Source organism: Salmo salar, chromosome 18 (genome assembly GCF_965601325.2).
Source record: "Salmo salar chromosome 18, fSalSal1, whole genome shotgun sequence".
Classification (NCBI taxonomy): Eukaryota; Metazoa; Chordata; class Actinopteri; order Salmoniformes; family Salmonidae; genus Salmo; species Salmo salar.
The window spans coordinates 35,394,618-35,414,637 of NC_138308.1; the positions used below are offsets into that span (position 1 = coordinate 35,394,618).

At 41.4% G+C, this 20,020-nt stretch overlaps 1 protein-coding gene across 1 annotated transcript in view; it reads right to left on the reverse strand.

Annotated features, from left to right (window-relative positions):
- Positions 1-634: 634 nt before the first annotated feature.
- LOC106594014 (butyrophilin subfamily 2 member A1) overlaps positions 635-20,020 on the reverse strand; it is a 53,631-nt gene continuing 34,245 nt past the window's right edge. The window contains exons 12-16 of the mRNA XM_082964537.1: positions 11,415-11,435; positions 10,555-10,581; positions 6,386-6,412; positions 4,090-4,638; positions 635-3,801 (exon numbers count right to left, since the gene is read on the reverse strand). Coding sequence (XP_082820663.1) covers positions 4,109-4,638; positions 6,386-6,412; positions 10,555-10,581; positions 11,415-11,435 — 605 coding nt within the window. The 3' untranslated portion in view covers positions 635-3,801; positions 4,090-4,108. The remainder of the gene's footprint in view (positions 3,802-4,089; positions 4,639-6,385; positions 6,413-10,554; positions 10,582-11,414; positions 11,436-20,020) is intronic.

The following is a 20,020-nucleotide window of genomic DNA, read 5'->3' on the forward strand; positions in this document are numbered from 1 at the left end:
TAATTCTAAATCATTAGTACATACATTTTAAAACACGCTATAATTATTTAAACATTTTTACTATCCCTTTCTTATAGATAAAGGGCCTGGTTATAGGTTTAACCCTGACATCCTGTCGTCAAGACAGGCTCTCTTGCACGCAGGATAGCCCACACAAGCCCCAGCTCCGTAAATTTTCCAGGCACAATGTAGTTTACATCCCGACATGCTTTGGAAAAAACTAATAGATTTTGTAGCATCTCTACTATATCTGGCATGTTACTGTGGTCTTTTTTTAAGTCAATAAACATGTGTAGAGTGTACATTTGTTTCACAGTAGATTTGTTTAAGACCACCAAGAAACACCTGATTTAGCCCACACCATTAATTAATAAGCTGGGTAGAAAATGATTCTGTTTAAGTCATAAGTAAAGGCCTTTCAAAAAGAGGCTGGCATTGACTGTGACAGCCCCTACCCTGGAGAGCAGCTCTCCTTTGATCCCCTACCTAGGAAAATCACATGTTTGTATATATATATATATATATATATATATATATATATATATATATATGCCCTCCTATTGTTGAATTGTTTAAATGGTTTCAAACACCCCCTGCAGAGAGACCCCCCCCCCCCCCAGGATAGATCAAAGGCCTACACATGCTTTAACATATATAGATGAACTATCTTGTTAAAATAACACCAACTAAAGCGTGACAGCTTCAAAGGAATAATGCACTATATGCATAAATTAACACTCACTCTAATGTCCTGACCGGATGTCCATATATTGGCACTCCCTAGAGCACGTGATAACTTCCCGCCAGGATGTCCTGACTGGATGCCCATATTTGGGCATGCACACGTCATCCGGACATAGGGTCATAAATCAAACGTTTGACGCGTGCCATCTACTTTATTCTCTCTCACTAGAATGTGAGATGTAATCTACACCTTCATTAGGATGATAGAAATCCTCATTATTTTCTTGAATGTTTTTTTCAATTTGAGCGCAATTATTTCTGTATTGCCTTCACTTTCTCTTTCGGAACTTTTTTTGTGATTGGCAAAGGTGGGGCTTCGTGACTGATCAAGAGCAGCTGCTCACCGATTGACACCTACAATGCAGTTCCACCAAAATATCCCCTATGTGGGTGTCTGCTATCTCTGGTTAATGCTTGATCTGATTGACTGTTTGCCTCAGCCTTACTTGCCCATAATTACAGCTGTCAAAGACACATGGCTGGTGATAAAAGTACATACATGATAGTTATGCCACGATAATACTCTGGCTTGTAGAGTATTGATGAGTTTGGACCAGATCAACAGGACAGTGAGGACACTATTCCAGTTGTGGAAAAAGTACCCAATTGTCATACTTAAGGCATCTTTAAAAAAGTAAAGATACCTTAATAGAAAATGACTCAAGTAAAAGTACAAGTCACTCAGTAAAATTATACTTGAGTAAAAGTCTAAAAGTATTTGGTTTAAAATATACTTAAGTATACAAAAGTAAATGTAATTGCAGAAGTATACTTGAAAGTGTAAATAATTTCAAATTCCTTATATTAAGCAAACCAGATGGCACCATTTTTTTTTAAAGTTACGGCTAGCCAGGGGCACACTCCAACATTCAGACATAATTTACAAACAAAGCATGTGTGTTTAGTGAGTCCACCAAATCAGAAGCAGTAGGGATGACCAGGGATGTTCTGTTGATAATTGTGGGAATTGGACCATTGTCCTGTCCTGCTAAGCATTCAAAATGTAACGAGTACTTTTGGGTGTCAGAGAAAATGTATGGAGTAAAAAGTACAATATTTTCTTTAGAAATGTAGTGAGGTAAAAGCAAAAGTAGTCAAACATATAAAGTACAGATACCCCAAAAAACAACTTTAGTACTTTAAGAAAAAATACTTTAAGTACTTTACAATACTACATTATTCCTCCCTAAAAGACAGCTAGTCACATAGTATAAAACACACCTGCATGTCTTCTGATGGTTTCAAAATCAGTACAGTAGTCTGTCTGATACAGTAGTCTGATAGTATCCTGTCTGAAACAGTGTGATCCAATACTCTGTCTGACCCAGTAGGCTGTCTGACCCAGTAGGCTGTCTGATGACAATGATGGAGCTGAAACTATTTTTAAACACTCTTTCAGAACATTAAATTATCAAATGACCAATATGTAAAACACATGTATTTTGTGCTGCTGCTATATTGTTACCTACATGTAGGAGCACAAAGCAGAATGGATACACAACCAGTTGCAATTTTAGCATGTAAATCTTGTGCATGCCAGCAAACCCACTACACAACACAATACATTAATTGCACTTTAACGATTACAAACAGTGCCGACACACTGTTAGGGCAAACATAAAGCTTTCCCAACAGCAGAGTTCCAACAGCAGTCCCAACACCTTACCACTGCTACACCTGGCTATCAGCGGAGCCATGTCTGGCATTGAAACAGTTAATTTAGCCTCATTTACGGCCTTAAAAAATATAGCTGATATGGCTGACTTGTTTAAACAAAATGTGGTTTCTACTGACAATTGAGATGTACAAACTATGGCATAAGGGAACGACGAGCGGATAAGAGACAATCAGTAATTTCGATTAAGACAAATGAGCGAGCTAGGACGGACATTCTCAATATAACTACTTGTTCAGCACTTTTGAAATATACAGCAACAGAATTCAGAACATGGGCTGTTCTTACAGTATTCTCCCTGTACACCAAGTAAGAACCGTAGGATAAATAACGGGGGCATATAAGCGGAAAATGAAAACTCTTACAATATTCAATGATTACATTTCTCTAAAATAGGCTACATGTCCACCACCAAGTCAGTACAGGAGGGGAAAAGGGACCAAATTATTAGCATGAGGCACATGGGCTACTAACAGCTTACAACACAACATACATTTAGTATTACTTTCTTAGCTACAGTATACATATCTCCCTGGCATATTACATCATTTATGGAGCAGCAAACAATACATTTTTGGACTCACCTTGTTGTGCTGTGAGCACTCCCTTCCAAACCACTCATTGTTGAATTTGCGATTTCTAACTTGTTGTGTAATGTTTATGTCCAATGGCCGATAAGCACCGACACGTTTTATCTATAACTTCACTCCATTATTTATCTTCATATGACAAGGATTTAAAAGGATTTGCCAGTAGATTGTCGACTTGATTCATGATTGACTGCTAGCTAAAATATTGAAAGTATGATGTTGACAAGATCAGTCCAATCAAAGCTACTCTACATGTAACGTGATTTGACGTCATTTTATCTGTGGCCAATGACCTTGAGCCTTCTTGGATGGGCACTTCTAATGTAACTCTATGGCAGCACCCAAAGGGCTAGAATTTTGGAAGTCTACCCTTTGACTTCGCCGTGACGAAGTGTCCCCATGAGAGACAGAACACTGAGCCAATCACGGTGCTAGGCTTCGTATTTTCTGCTGGCTTGCCCCACCACCACAGAAAGCACTACTTTTAGAAAACACAGAGAATAAAAATATATAGCACACTCTCCTGAAGACAGAACAGTCCAAGGGATTGGTGAAAGACACATCAAAGATTAGTCAAATAATCAGTGGTCTGGGATGGTCCAGTACCAGAATGGGTTCAGATCCAACCCATTGCTCTTTCAACATTCCTACCTTTACCTTTCTGTCCTACCCAATAAACAATATACTGTCCCACTCTACAACAACAACAAAGACTGACAGGAAATCTATAACTTAGAACTCATGTACATTAAGTCTCTCAATAGGAGTTACTGCTGTTTATACTGTATCTGCCTTGTTTGATTTAAAACAGTCAGTCAGTGACATCTACAGGACAGATGACCAGTAAGACCGAATGTTCCACACAATGCCCTCAATGGAGAAAGCTAGAAAAACAACGCCCCTCTAATTAAAAAAAAAAAATGCGTTATCTATTAACTAAGTCAACTCATGTAACAAATATTGCATTATTCTTGTCAAACTGTTTTGGTTTGTTTTTCTACTTAAAAAATATATATATATATATAGTATATTTACTGCACATTAGCAGAATAACAAGCATTTCACAAATAACAATTGCACCTTGTTGGATTTAAAACAGTCAGTCAGTGGCATCTACAGGACAGATGACCAGTGAAATACTATCTGAACCACCAGGGTTGAAGAATGGATAGAGTTTCTTAGTGAAGGTGCAGCCAGTGAAAGAGTAGATATGACACCTGTCCTCCACATTGTAGAAGGAGACCTGACACTTCTCATAATCCACAAACACCCCCACCTTCTGGGGCTTCTCTCTCAGTAAGAGGGTGACAGGGGAATCAGCATGAGCTGTGTACTTTCCATCCTTCAGCTCCACAGTCCAGTATCCTTTATTAGGGATCGGTCTTAAACTTTCATTCATATTGATGGACTTTCTGACCACACCCAAAGTCCACTCAGTCTTCCCCTCCACCTTCACCTCATAGTACAACTTCCCTGAGAAGCCCACATTTCCGAGGACACAGGACCAATTTGTAAACCTCTTCCCGTTGTCAGAGAGAACCTGATTTACTTCTCCATGTCTCACTTGTTTCCCGTCCGGAGACAGGATGAGTTTACAATGTGCAGTATCAGGGTCTAGAGTCACATTCACTGTGGAGAGAAACATACACTATGGTAAACACAATGACATCATGACATCAGTGGTATAATACGCTATGGTAAACACAATGACATCATGACATCAGTGGTATAATACGCTATGGTAAACACAATGACATCATCATCAGTGGTATAATACGCTATGGTAAACACAATGACATCATCATCAGTGGTATAATACACTATGGTAAACACAATGACATCATGACATCAGTTGGTATAATACACTATGGTAAACACAATGACATGACATCAGTTGGTATAATACAAGTGGAAGACAACATGTTACTGTATTGATCTCTGACACATCATACTGTCTTCCTCTATTAGTGGTCCATGTGTGACTGAGGTAGAGAGAACAGGACATCCTGTAGCAGTTTTCATTAGGTCATGGGTGACAACCTCTAAACTAATGTTAATACATGATTTATGGCTGGATTCAATCAGATCTGTTTTATCCAACATAGCAGTTGTTTTGACAGTGTCAGAGGTGGAACTGCGTTAAGAGCTGTCAAATCCACCAACGTGGTCTCAAAGCACTTGCTATTATTCTGTAAGATTATACGAGACAATCCATTTAGTATGATATGTTACGTTTCGTATGGTATGTATTCATTTGTGGATGTCCATAACCCATTTTGTATGATACCTTACGAGTTACAATTTGTATGGTAAGTTATGAATTGCAATTTGTACAATATGTTATGAATTTCCAACATGTACAATGTTACAAATTTTCAAAACGTATGATATGTTACGAATTCCAATTCATTGTGGGTAAAGTTAGCTAGGTGGCTAATGTGAGCTAGCTCTAGGGTTTAGGAGTTGGGTTAAGTTTAGGGGAAAGGTTAGCTAAAATGGTTAAGGTTAGAGTTAAGGAAAGGTTAGCTAAAAGGGTTAAGGTCAGGGTTAGCTAACATGCTAAGTAGTTGCAAAGTAGCTAAAAAGTAGCAGCTAAGAAAGTTGCTAAAATGCTAAAGTTGTCTGTGATGAGATTGGAACATCAACCTTTGGGTTGCTAGACGTTTACATTATACGCCCACACAGCCTGACCAACCACCCTCCTTTTGTTTTAGCCTTAAGTAACCTTCTATCTTATGTAATCATACCAAACATAACAAATCATACTAATTTCAGTGTACCGGATTCACATTTACTATGTTACATCTAGTGTATGAGACCAGTCTGAATACACAAATGGCTCCTGGCATTATGAGACCAGGCTGAATACACAAGTGACTCCTGGCATTATACAAAAAGCGGACATTGCCATTGGCTGCACTTGCATTACCAGAAATGCAGCCTTGTTTACACATTGGAATATGAGATGTAATCTACCCCTTCATTAGGATGATAGAAATCGTCCAATTTGATCGCAATTATGTCTGTACAGCCTACACCTTCTCTTTCTGAACTTCTAAAGCCAGTGGGGCGGGTGGGGCTTCGTGACAATGATCAAGAGCAGCTCACACAGATTGACGGCTCCAATGCAGTTCCACCTCAACCAAAATATCCCCTATGTGGGTATCCGCTATCGCTGGTTAACGTTTGATCTGATTGAATCTTTGTCTCAGCCTTACTTGCCCATGTTTACAGCTGTCACAGTAAATACATGATAGTTATGTCAGGCTAATACTCTGGCTTGTAGAGTATTGATGAGTTTGGAGCAGATCAACAGGACAGTGAGGACACTATTCCTCCCTAAAATACAGCTAGAGTCACATAGTATAAAACACACCTGCATGTCTTCTGATGGTTTCAACATCTGAAATATAGAGTAAGAGACTGTTGGTTATGAAAATGAGCAACATACTGATGGATATCACAAACTACTGTAAGTGGACATTTGTGTTGTTTAATCCAGACCTCAAACTATGCAGACCTATAATAACTTTAATCTTAGTGAACATACGGGGAGAAACACTGGCATACCTGACACCCCCGCAGCCCCGGCAAGGTGGGGACCACAAGAGCCAATTTAATTTATACGTATATATAATAAATCATTTTGACAGTAACCCTCCAAAGAGTCATTCATAAACCTTTTTCATTTCCAAATGTACCAGGAAGCTAAATGTAGTTTTTTGGGCTTCAGGAATGTGACTGAAAAAGTGAAAAAGAAACTGAATGATAGTATGAGGGGATAGTCAGTGAACAAATGCTGTTGTCAAGGCTACGACAGCGCCAGTGCAATGAGTGGAGCTTACTTAGGTGTTCAAAAACTCATCAAACCGAGAGCCTAATGCTTCTTAGATAGTTCTTTATGAGTTTTAGTTTAGAAAATGATATCTCTGCAGAAGCAACAGTTACATTGTGTCACGTCCTGACCAGTATAAGGGTTATTTGTTATTGTAGTTTGGTCAGGACGTGGCAGAGGGTATTTTGTTCATGTGGTTCTGGGTGGTGATTTATGTAGTAGGGTGTTTGATTTATTATTTCCGGGTTTTGCTCTATGTTCTTTCTGGTTTGTGGTATTTCTATGTGTCGATTAATGGGGGGGTTGGACTCTCAATTGGAGGCAGGTGCTTTCTCGTTGCATTTGATTGAGAGTCCTATATATGGGTAATTGTTTGGTGTAGTGTTGTGGGAGATTGTTTCGCCTGTGTGAGCATGACAAGACTGTTTTGTTGTTTGTGTGTTCTTCGTTTGTTATTTTGGTGTTCTCTTTATTTAAAAATAAATAACAAGATGAGCATCCACATTCCTGCTGCGTTTTGGTCCTCCATTCCTGACGACAACCGTTACAGAATCTCCCACCAAATAAGGACCAAGCAGCGGAGGAAGGAGCAACGGAGGGACGATCGTGAGAAGTGGAAGTGGGAGATTATGGCCGGAGAAGGTCCATGGAGGAAGTGGAGCGAAGACAGGGAACGCTACAGGGGAACATGACTGGCGTTTAAGCCCGAGAGGCAGCCCCAATAATTTGTTTTGGGGGGGGCACACGGGTAGTTTGGCTGGGCGAGGATTGAGCCCCAGGCCAAATCCCCGTACCTTTTTTGGGCAACCAGTGACTGGACAGGTCCCGTGCTTCGGGGCAATGGGTACAGTGGCGAGGCCAAGTATTTTTAGGCCGGTATGTGCAGTACCAGCGCCCCGCATTTGCCAGGGGGAAGTGGGCATCCAGCCAGTAAGAGCGATGCCAGTTCTGTGCTCGAGACCGCCAGTACGCCTCTACGGTCCAGTGCGTCAGCCCAGTCCGACTCGTCCTGTTCCCGCTCCCCGCACTAGCCCTGAGGTGCGTGTTCCCAGGCTGATACCTCCAGTACCAGCACCACGCATCAGGCTTCCAGTGCGTCAGCCCAGCCTCGAGTTCGGCAATAGTGTGCAGTCCAGAGTATCCTGCAACAGTGTCTAGTCCGGGACCGAGGGAATCTGCCTGCGACCCGGGACTGAGTAAGTCTGTTGACGATCCGGAACTAAATATGATTAACTGTGTATCAAATGAGTCTGCCTACAGTGTGGAACGGAAGAGGTCTGCCTACGATCCGGAACGATGGGAGTCTGCCTACGGCCCAAAACTGAGCAAGTCTATCTGCATTCTGGAGGACAGTAGGCCAGAACCACCTCCTGTATAGGTGGGTTGGGGAGGGGGGCGGGTGTAGCACAAGTGCCGTCGGTGACGGCAGCCACCCTCCCTTTAGTTTAGGGGGATTGTTTTGTTTATTTATGAGGTGCATCCGGGGTCTCCACCTTTAGGGGGGAGGTACTGTCACGACCTGGCCAGTATAAGGGTTATTTGTTATTGTAGTTTGGTCAGGACGTGGCAGAGGGTATTTTGTTCATGTGGTGATTTATGTAGTAGGGTGTTTGATTTATTATTTCTGGGTTTTGGTCTGTTCTTTCTGGTTTGTGGTATTTCTATGTAGGTTAATGGGGGGGTTGGACTCTCAATTGGAGGCAGGTGCTTTCTCGTTGCCTCTGAGTCCTATATATGGGTAATTGTTTGGTGTAGTGTTGTGGGAGATTGTTTCTTTTTTGCCTGACAAGACTGTTTTGTTCTTCGTTTGTTATTTTGGTGTTCTCTTTATTTAAAAATAAATAAGATGAGCATCCACATTCCTGCTGCGTTTGTCCTCCATTCCCGACGACAACCGTTACACGTTGATGGTAAAAACAGCTTGAGTTGCCATAGCAACAGCAGTGGAACTGAGCAGAAGGGAGTTGTACTTCAAATACAGCAGTTCAGTAACATCTTTAATTCATGTTTATTTAAACTACGCAATTTAGTTAAGAAACAATTTATTTTACAATGATGGCCTAACCCGGCCAAACCTTCCCCTAACCCGGACGACACTGTGCCAATTGTGCGCCACCCTACAAGACTCCCGATCACAGCCGGTTGTGATATTGCCCTGGATCAAACCAGGGTCTGTAGTGACGCCGCTAGCACTGAGATGCAGTGCCTTATACCTCTGCGCCACTCGGGAGCCCACAAGCTGACAGTCCCCGAAATCAGGCACTAGAATTACTTAATATGTTGCTTACATGACTGTTTGATTACCCAACAAACAGCAGGGATCTAGATAGCCACAAACCTGGGACAACCCGCGGTCCCAGCCACAATGGCTAACCGCGTCGTGGGCTATGTTCAAGAACACCTCGCTAGCTCGATGTCCAGCTAGTTAGCAGCTAGGCTAGCTGCGACACCAAATAGCTCCTCAGACCCGTCCTTGGTCGGCAGGATCACTGGAAAGATACAAGCAGTCTCAGCAACTGATGCCAACTGCGTAGCGGGATCCAACATAAGAAGCTAGATAGCTACCAAGAACTTTCCAATATACTCAGAAAAAACTAACTTTCCAAACAAACAAAACCGGTGAACCGGAAATTGAGTTGTGTGGTTATAATATCAACAGTCCCTTCTGTTATATCTTGGCATGCATCATTCAAGACTAAGTTGATTTGTGTGCAGCACAAAGGACATATACTAAACACTGTCTCAGGAAAAACTGTCTGGGCTGTCAATACTCAGTATAGAAAGCAGTCGGACCCGCAACCTGGACCTACAGGCCGTGGTGAAAACATTTGCACACAAAAAAGGAGGACTTCAGGACACCATGGGAGTCTCAAGTTGGATTTCATTTGATTTACCTGGAACATTGCAGCCCATTTGTGTAAACTATTATCCAAACAAATAGTGGCTGAATTGACCCTCAAGATGACTACTTTTTCCTTCATTGTTCGGCGATTTGATGTGCATCTTTTATTAAAATTGTATAAATAAAAGCTAAATACGGTATATAGCTACATATAGTACACTGCATAATGAAACAATCCCTAGTTAGCGAGTGTTGAGGGTGGAGTGACTTGGCGTTATTAATAGACTGGTTTTACACAACTTTCTATCCAAGCTGCGAGAGAGCGAGATGACAGCTCATGTTATGCAGGTTCAGGTAGGCTATACAGGACAGTTGTATATTCTGGTAGCTGATTAGGATCCGGTTGCATCAAACATTTATTTTACAATCTGCAATGATTTAATTTACAACTTTAATTACTGAACAAGTAATTATATTATTGCCACCAGCCAATAGTAGAAAATTACGATCAAATAGGCCTGTTTACCAGTTAACATTTATCCATTAGCCAAAGCTAAGCCTTGGCACCACAGAAAGCCTATCATCAATTCGATAGGCATGCAGCCGCATAGACATGTCGCGATTTCAGTACCATGGCCAGCGATCTTTAGTCTATACTTTGATTTTTATTTTATGGGGTGAACTCCGACCTTGCGGAAGTCCAGAGAAACTGTGTTATGCCAGTGGTGAGTGATGGAAACTTCAGTCAAATTACACTGACACAATGTAATAAAACATGTACTACATTAATTATCTATCATACTATAACTGCAAACAAGATTCCAGGAATAAGTACATTCAAAATATTAGAAATCAGTTCTTCCTTTACCTGGACTCCAGTTTGTGTTCACAAAATCTGTGGATACATTATTTTTAACCAATATTAATCATTAAGATACAGTTCTCACTGTACACAAACATTTAGAAATGGTCCATGTATTATTGATGTACTGGAAGCCAGCATATACTGAAGCTATAGTTTAGAACACTGTAATAAGGATATCTTCCATAATGAGTTCTAGAGTGATGCACCAAGAAGAGTGTACCGTCACTACATCCAGTCACTAGTCCATACTTGTAAAAATGCCCATTCTTTAATGCTTTCCTTGTACCTATGTTTGTCCTGTATCACTGTGTGCCTTTTTTGTTTGCTGAAATCCGTAGTTTTGGATAAAAACTGTTATAATCGTAATCCACTGTTTTCCAATGAAGTAAAAAGGTTATGACTTCAAGCAGGCACTACAACGATGTTTTTATCAATATCTATTATTTAACTCGTACTGTGTAGCTGTGCTTATCCTTGTCCTGATTGTTATAGCGTTGTCAGTTGGACTGGAAATCCATAGTTTTTCATAAAACATTTAATTCTAGGCTTCCCCTGCCAAAACAAACAAAAAATAAAAAAATCAGCCATGCAATGACTGACTGCTCCCTCAACGTTAACAATGTCTCCTTGGCAGAGGTCACGTAAAATGATACTTTAATAAACTATGGATTTCAGCAAACAAAGTCACAATTACATAGGACAAACAGGTACAAGAGTTTAAGAATGGACATTGTGTCGCCTGATAGGGACTTGATGTAGTCAGAGGTACAGTCCCCACACACTCATTACAACTCCATTGACAAAGCTAACATATACAGTATAAAGCCATCATATACAGTAGGTAACAAAGCCTTAATACTTACCCAGCTGAGAAGCCAGTATTTCTACAGATAAACAGATGCATATAGTCAATTAGACACATCAGTGGTGTCCAAGGGGGAATCAACATGTGTTGTGTTAGCTACCTCTCTCTAGTCTACACTCTAAAAATAAAAGGTTCCTGTAGGATCTTTTAGGATAATGTAAGGTTAAAAAAAAAATACCTTTAGGTTCATTTAAGAACATACATACATATATCTGTTTGTTTTTTAACCTTTGTAGACTTAAGGGGTACTTTGAAGAACCTTTTCAAATGAGGGGTTCGTTTTGGAAACAGTAAGTGAGTAAAGGACACTCGTTCATATTCAAATTGAGACCGTTTGCATTATGGGTCAGCTAGGTCTCAGGTATGGAGTTACCATACATTATGGGTCAGCTAGGACTCAGGTATGGAGTTACCATACATTATGGGTCAGCTAGGACTCAGGTATGGAGTTACCATACATTATGGGTCAGCTAGGACTCAGGTATGGCGTTACCATACATTATGGGTCAGCTAGGACTCAGGTATGGAGTTACCATACATTATGGGTCAGCTAGGACTCAGGTATGGCGTTACCATACATTATGGGTCAGCTAGGACTCAGGTATGGAGTTACCTTAGTTTTTTTTAATCACTATTACATGAACTAAGAAAGCTGCTACTATATACCCTTTTGTTTTATGTTTAAATCTGATACTTTTTGTTTTTATCATGGACTCTGTATCCTATGAAATTACCTGTTTTGGAAACGTGGAGCCTTTGTCTGGCAAATACATTTGTTTGTTGTTACACTATACTGCCCTACCAAGCAAAAGGCAGTAACTGCTCATGGTGTGGAACTGACAAAAATTGCTTTTATTTACCTTGGTTTCACAGTAACTTTATGCAGTTACTGCTAACATGACCCCAATGTTCTCCTAAACACAATGGAGGCAGGATACTTGTCCACATGATTAAGCATGTATTTAATGATTCAAAAATTACGTTAACTAATTCGACCAAATTAGCAGTTGCTGCCTTTTTGCTTGTAGAGCAGAATAGGAGCGTTGGATTCCCTGTTTTGTGGTTACTTTGGAAGCGCGTCTGACGGCGACATCACGACTGGATTACGAATTGCCTTTAAATTTGAAAACAACGTCGCTGAATGGAACGCTGACGACCGGAGGTAAAGAGTCGAACATTTCATCTGACCAAGGTAAAACTAGTGTAACTCCTCAACTGTAAATGGATGTTCCCAGTGACAGAAGTAACTGATGCTATTGAAGCTCTGTGACTGTTTGATTTGAGTTATTCACTGTGAATAAAGGGGAGAGAATTGTGGTTGTTCTTCCGTTTTGGCTCTGCTCTATATGTTGGATGAATTCGTGGAACTTGTAAGCTTGGAATCGTGCGTGTCTTTTGTTGTTGGATTTGCGCGCCGAGTCGAGAAATCATTGTGGAGCGGCGAAAAGCAGACACTTTGCTGATTAACTACTGTGTCTGAGTTGTGATGACATCGATTTTGGCGCATTCATTAAGCTACACCATGCTAAAATGTGTTCATACTGTGCTGATGGTTGCAAATCAATGGGATTTGATGTTCTGTGCTCTTACTTGCCTTTACAATGGGGCCAATGGAAACTTTGCAAAAGTTCTAAGGATCTAGAAGTGCTAAGTTGGGTGCACTTACTAAAAAGAGAAATGAGATCATACAATTTATGGAGGATAATCGAAATGTTGAATTTGCTGACACAAAGATGTGCACTGATTTCTCCAAGTTGGTGTCGTGTCTTTGGGGGTACCATTAAACGGAAGATATGTTTATCAATTAGCTCCCTGTAATTATTATCACGCGATTAAACTGATTAATCGTTTAATTGTAATTAACTAGGAGATCGGGGCACCAAGGAGAATATTCAGATTACAAAGCTATAATTTTCCTAATATAACTTTCCTGTACTATAATATTATATTCTATTATAGTATAGGCAGATTATCTTCTAGTTTCAATTGGTGTATTTTACCTCTAGTCCAGTCTCATCCCAAATGTCGTAAATTGTTGTATCTGCACGAACCCAGTCTTTACTAAAATCATCCATACATCAATTGTCTTAAAATCATTTATTTACTACACTAAGTAATTAACAGAAAAACATAGTCATTATCGTCACAAAGGATTGGTATCGGAATGTGCCCTACTGGCTAAACAGGCAGGTCGGCCTGTTGAACAATGGATCATAAAAGGTCGGCTGAGAAGTTACACAGGGTTCATTAATATTAACAATTGACAATTGAAGGCTCACTCATTTGGGAACAATTGCAATCAATATATATTTACGCTCAGTGTGTCGTTCTGATTCTTGTTGGAGAGTAGTTCTGTTGGGGAGTTTTGTCCGTGTTCTCTCTCTCTCTCTCTCTCGGTTAGATGGATCTTTCAGAGCGACATTCATTAATGTCGTCATAGAATGGTTGTTTCGTTGGTCTTCGCGTTCAATGATATAATTTACTTAGCTGCAGACTAATAATTAATATCAAAGACTTGTTCTTATTCTGTCAGTATCGATAGTCTAAAAGTTAACCACGTGGTATGATTCACTTTCAGTAGAGGAATTGGAAGGTAAAACCTATTAGCCAACGGAGTGTAGGCCTGGTCTGGGGAAATGTAAATCAGGGGGGTGTTTTATAGTGCCCATAGAACAGCTTGTCAAATGATGCCTGGTCCTGTATGGGTCCCTGGGGGCGTGCCTATGACTGAGTTAGATTTGGTTACAGAAATACAATTCTATCACATTACATCAGTACAATAGCATCTCAATGTCTTACAAAAGCTTTATCCTTATTAATACATTCCATACACCCATATGATGCAAGTCTTATGCTGAGTCTATTATATAAACAGTTTTATGGTAATATGGCTATATTGTCTCTTCTGACTATCACAAAATTGTACCAAGCGGATCATTTCGTAGCTGGATTCTTCACCAATCTTCCATACCTTCTCCAGAACACAAAATGTCGCTTGGCACTCCAATTCTATGAGTTGGAAGAATTTCCTTTGTCTCTCTATGGGCCATGTGGCCAGAGACTCTCCTGGAATTTTAGAGTTTTTACGACCCTTTACACACAGGGTCGATTGGGGGGGGGGGGGGGGGGGGGTACCAAAAGAGGCCAAAGTCATCGACATTGGTTAAGTTGTTGCATGAGCTAAATTAGTCCATAAAGGCTTTATTATCTGCTGTGAAGGCAACAAAGTATCAGGTTGAATGGTATGGCTTAAACGCAGCAACACTGGATTGTTTTGCAACCATATTGGACACATGGATGGAAGAAGCCCAGTAATAAACCATGTCTAAAAAAACTGACGAGGAGGTCTAGCCACGTATCTCCAATGTCTCATCAAAACATAAATAGACCACAACACAGCAGCTGCTCAGGACAATCCACCACATCTATCAGGCTACATTTGGAGGCTGAAAGGGCATCCTTACTGGTTAAAGCTGAAGCATTGAAAAGGAAACAAGCATTGGAGAAACAGGAGGCTCAACTCAAGGCACAAAATAAATAATTGGAAATTGAAGCTGAAATGTTGGCTAACAGTGCTAAGCTGAATGTATTCCATGAGTATGAAGCCATTCAAGGAATGGGAAACAAATCAGATGATGGAATGAACGACACCTGAATGCAATGGGAAGGCCTTAAGATACCATGGGGAAGGTTACTCAAAATGGAGCTAGATCATCTGCTAGCTCATGTCACTGGGCAGCTTGTGGCTGGGTTTCCCTTTCTAATCTGTGATAGTTTGTGAGCCCTGCCACATCCGAGAAGCGTCAAAGCTGGTGTAGTAGGATTTGATCTTACACCTGTATTGACACTTTGCCTGTTTGATGATTCGTTGGAGGGCGTAGCATGATTTCTTTTAAGCGTCCGGGTTTGTGTGCAGCTCCTTGAGGTGTAAGCCTTTAACTCAGTCTGGATGTTGCCTGTAGTCCATGGCTTCTGGTTGGGATATGTATGTACGGTCACTGTGGGGACGATGTCATCAATGCAGCCGTTGTATAAACTCCTCACCACTTCCGAATTGAGCGTGCCACTGGTACTTCCTGCTTGAGTTTTTACTTGTAAACAGGATTAAGGAGGATAGTTAAGGTCAGATTAGCCAGAGACCTAGTCCACAGTTAAACATATGGAGGTTGACAGGGGGTATGCAGAGGCCTAAAGGCTTCTGAAAAAATATTGAGAACATTGAGAAAGCTCTCAGCTGGCCATCCATCAAGGTTGAAGATTCCAAATCCTTACAAGCCTTTGCAGTTTTCACTGAATGCTACAAAACTATGGAGAATGTTAAATATATGGAGGAAAATGGACAGCCTGTCAAATATGAGAGCCATAGTCTCACAGCTGCTGTAAATGAGGAGAGGGTCTGCTTAGGACCTACAAGAGAAATAGAAGAAGTGCCAGGTTTGCTCATCTGGTTACCAAGCCAGGATAGCCTCACATCCCCTGTTTGGAAACCTGAGGGAAACTCCCTCCGCAGCAGTGAAGGTAGGTTCAGGGCCTGTAAGTAGGCCAAGTGTCATGAAGAAGAGGAAAAGTGCCACCAGTGTCACACCAGCTGTGTGGCTCAGTTGGTAGAGCATGGTGTTGCAACGCCAGGGTTGTGGGTTTGATTCCCACGGGGGACCAGTACGGAAAAAACAATGTATGAAATGTATGCATTCACTACTGTAAGTCGCTCTGGATAAGAGCGTCTGCTAGATGACTAAAATGTGTCAATGTGAAAACAGTGGAGAGCTGGGTTGGCAATCCCTATAGTGCTGCACTCAGACAGTGTCCATTATGTCAAAGAGAACACAGTCTAGACACCTGCAGCGAACTGAAGTAGCCACATCAAGAGAAATGTGATTTTATGAAGAACAAATTAATCTGACCGTGTTGTCTGACCCCTGGACAAAGGATGCACGCATAAACTTCTCTTTAAAATGTGTTCACTTAAACATCCTACCATGTTGCACAGCCCCTACAAAGAGGTAAACAAACAGCTGGAAAAGCAACGAAAACAGAGAGCAGAGTTACCAGTGTGTTCGTTAAACTACAGTGGGGGAAAAAAGTATTTGATCCCCTGCTGATTTTGTACGTTTGCCCACTGACAAAGAAAGGATCAGTCTATAATTTTAATGGTAGGTTTATTTGAACAGTGAAAGACAGAACAACAACAAATATCCAGAAAAACGCATGTGAGAAATGTTATAAATTGATCTGCATTTTAATGAGGGAAATAAGTATTTGACCCCTTCTCAATCAGAAAGTTCTGGCTTCCAGGTGTCTTTTATACAGGTAATGAGCTGAGATTAGGAGCACACTCTTAAAGGGAGTGCTCCTAACCGCAGCTTGTTACCTGTAAAAAAGACACCTGCCCACAGAAGCAATCAGATTCCAAACTCTCCATCATGGCCAAGACCAAAGAGCTCTCCAAGGATGTCAGGGACAAGATTGTAGACCTACACAAGGCTGGAATGGGCTACAAGACCATCGCCAAGCAGCTTGGTGAGAAGGTGACAACACTTGGTGCGATTATTCGCAAATGGAAGAAACACAAAAGAACTGTCAATATCCCTCGGCCTGGGGCTCCATGCAAGATCTCACCTCGTGGAGTTGCAATGATCATGAGAACGGTGAGGAATCAGCCCAGAACTACACGGGAGGATCTTGTCAATGATCAAGGCAGCTGGGACCATAGTCACCAAGAAAACAATTGGTAACACACTACACCGTGAAGGACTGAAATCCTGCAGCGCCCGCAAGGTCCCCCTGCTCAAGAATACATATACATGCCCGTCTGAAGTTCGCCAATGAACATCTGAATGACGCAGAGGACAACTGGTGAAAGTGTTGTGGTCAGATGAGACCAAAATGGAGCTCTTTGACATCAACTCAACTCGCAGTGTTTGGAGGAGGAGGAATGCTGCCTATGACCCCAAGAACACCATCTCTACCGTCAAACATGGAGGTGGAAACATTATGCTTTGGGGGTATTTTTCTGCTAAGGGGACAGGACAACTTCACCGCATCAAAGGGACGGTGGACGGGGCCATGTACTGTCAAATCTTGGGTGAGAACCTCCTTCCCTCAACCAGGGCATTGAAAATGGGTATTCCAGCATGACAATGACCCAAACCACACGGCCAAGGCAACAAAAGAGTGGCTCAAGAAGAAGCACATTAAGGTCCTGGAGTGGCCTAGCCAGTCTCCAGACCTTAATCTCATAGAAAATCTGTGGAGGGAGCTGAAGGTTGGAGTTGCCAAACGTCAGCCTCGAAACCTTAATGACTTGGAGAAGATCTGCAAAGAGGAGTGGGACAAAATCCCTCCTGAGATGTGTGCAAACCTGGTGGCCAACTACAAGAAACGTCTGACCTCTGATTGCCAACAAGGGTTTTGCCACCAAGTACTAAGTCATGTTTTGCAGAGGGGTCAAATACTTATTTCCCTCATTAAAATGCAAATCATTTCATAACATTTTTGATATGCGTTTTTCTGGATTTTTTTTGTTATTCTGTCTCACTTCAAATAAACCTACTATTAAAATTATAGACTGATCATTTCTTTGTAAGTGGGAAAATGTACCAAATCAGCAGGGGATCAAATACTTTTTTCCCCCACTGTAGATGGAGATGCTGGGAGTCACACTTGGGCCGGTGATCCTGATTTCATCCTAGACATTGTGCCTGTGGAGGGGTAAATTAAAGAAATTAGAGTGGAACCATATACCTTTCTAGAACGTACAGCAGTACAGCTACATTCTGTACAGAATCACTGCTTCAAGATGTCAAGTTCCCGGAAAGAAGAACGGACATTTTTCTCAAGACTGTCAACAAGCAGGAAGTCCGGAGTATTTTTGTTTTCTCTGGCTTGGAAATGAACAACCTTGATGACAGCAGTTTTGTGGAACTCTGACATTTTTACACAGAAGGAAATCCCTGTAACTAAGGAGAACATTCCCACCAGTGGCAGCTGGTGGTAGGAGCTGTAGGAGGATGGGCTCATTGTAATGGCTGGAGTGGAATCAATGGAATGGAGTCCAACATGTGGTTTCCATATGATTGATGTTTGATATCGTTCCATTTATTCCATTCCAGCCTATTACAATGAGCCCATTCTACTATAGCTCCTCCCACCAGCCTCCACCAATTCCTACCCAGACAGATGTGAACCAATGGCCATATTTGGAAAAGGTGCATCTCAAGCAGACTGCTGAAGTTGTATTGTTGATTAGAACAAACACACCTCAGGCAATGGAGCCATGGATGGTCATAAACAGCTAAGAAGATGGCCCATACGCTGTGAAAACCACTCTGGTCTGGATTGTGAATGGGCGTCTAAAGGGGAAAGTCACCCCCTCAAATCATCAAATGTTATTTGTCACGTGACGAATATAACAGGTGTAGACCTCAGTGAAATTCTTACTTATAAGACCTTAACCAACAATGCAGCTTTAAGAAAAAGACATGTTAAGTAAAAAAAGATGAGTAGTAAAAAATAGACAAGTACTTTTATTTTTTACAAATAACGTGAAAAACACACAATAGTACAATTGGTTAGGAGAGCGTAAAACAGCAGCCATTCATTCACCTGTGAAAACCACTCTGGTCTGGATTGTGAATGGGCTTTTTTTTTTTTTTTTTAAGAGGAATGTCTCCAACTATGGGCGGTCTCACATAATGTTACGCAGAATCTCTGCGGTAGAGCTGGAAGAGCTGCTGCAGCAACAGGTCAAGCATGATTTCCCAGAGCACCACCATGAGGAGCAGCTTGAAATATCAAGATAAGATGATCTCTTCATGGAGCGTCTGTCAGCCAAGCTGGTGGGTGGTCACTATATTATATCAAGAGAAGATCATGGAGTGTCTGTCAACCAAGCTGGTGTGTGGTCACTATATTATTTGCCTCTCACTGAGGAATGAGGATGCTGAATTTCCCAACTGCTGTGTGGCAGTACAGCGTGCTCTCATCCTGAAATGGAAACTAGGAAAGAATCCCTAGTCCTGTAAGGACTACACCAACTTCATGGCAGACATCCTGGACAAAGGCTTTGCAGTGATGGCACTGTCACTTATCTGTTGATGAATAGAGAGAGTCAAGTTCACTGTGTTTCCATCATGTGTAAGGCCATCATTAACCTGTCTGGGCTAGGGGGCAGTATTTTCACGGCCGGATGAAAAACGTACCCAATTTAAACAGGTTACTACTCTTAGTCGATTTGGATAGAAAACACCCTAACGTTTCTAGAACTGTTTGAATGGTGTCTGTGAGTATAACAGAACTCATATGGCAGGCAAAAACCTGAGAAAAATCCAAGCAGGAAGTGAAAAGTCTGAGAATTGTAGTTCTTTTGAATCTCTATCGAAGCTACAGTGTCTGTGGGTGACGTTGCACTTCCTAAGGCTTCCATTGGCTGTCTAAAGCCTTCAGAAAGTGGTTTGAGCATTTTCCTGTCACTGGGCAGATAATAGGAGCTCAGTTACTGAGTGGTCCGCCTGGCAACAAAGGGATTGGATATGCTCGGTCCCGTGAGCGCGCCCCTCCTTTTTCTTCTTGAATGAATACGCTATTGTCCGGTTGGAATATTAT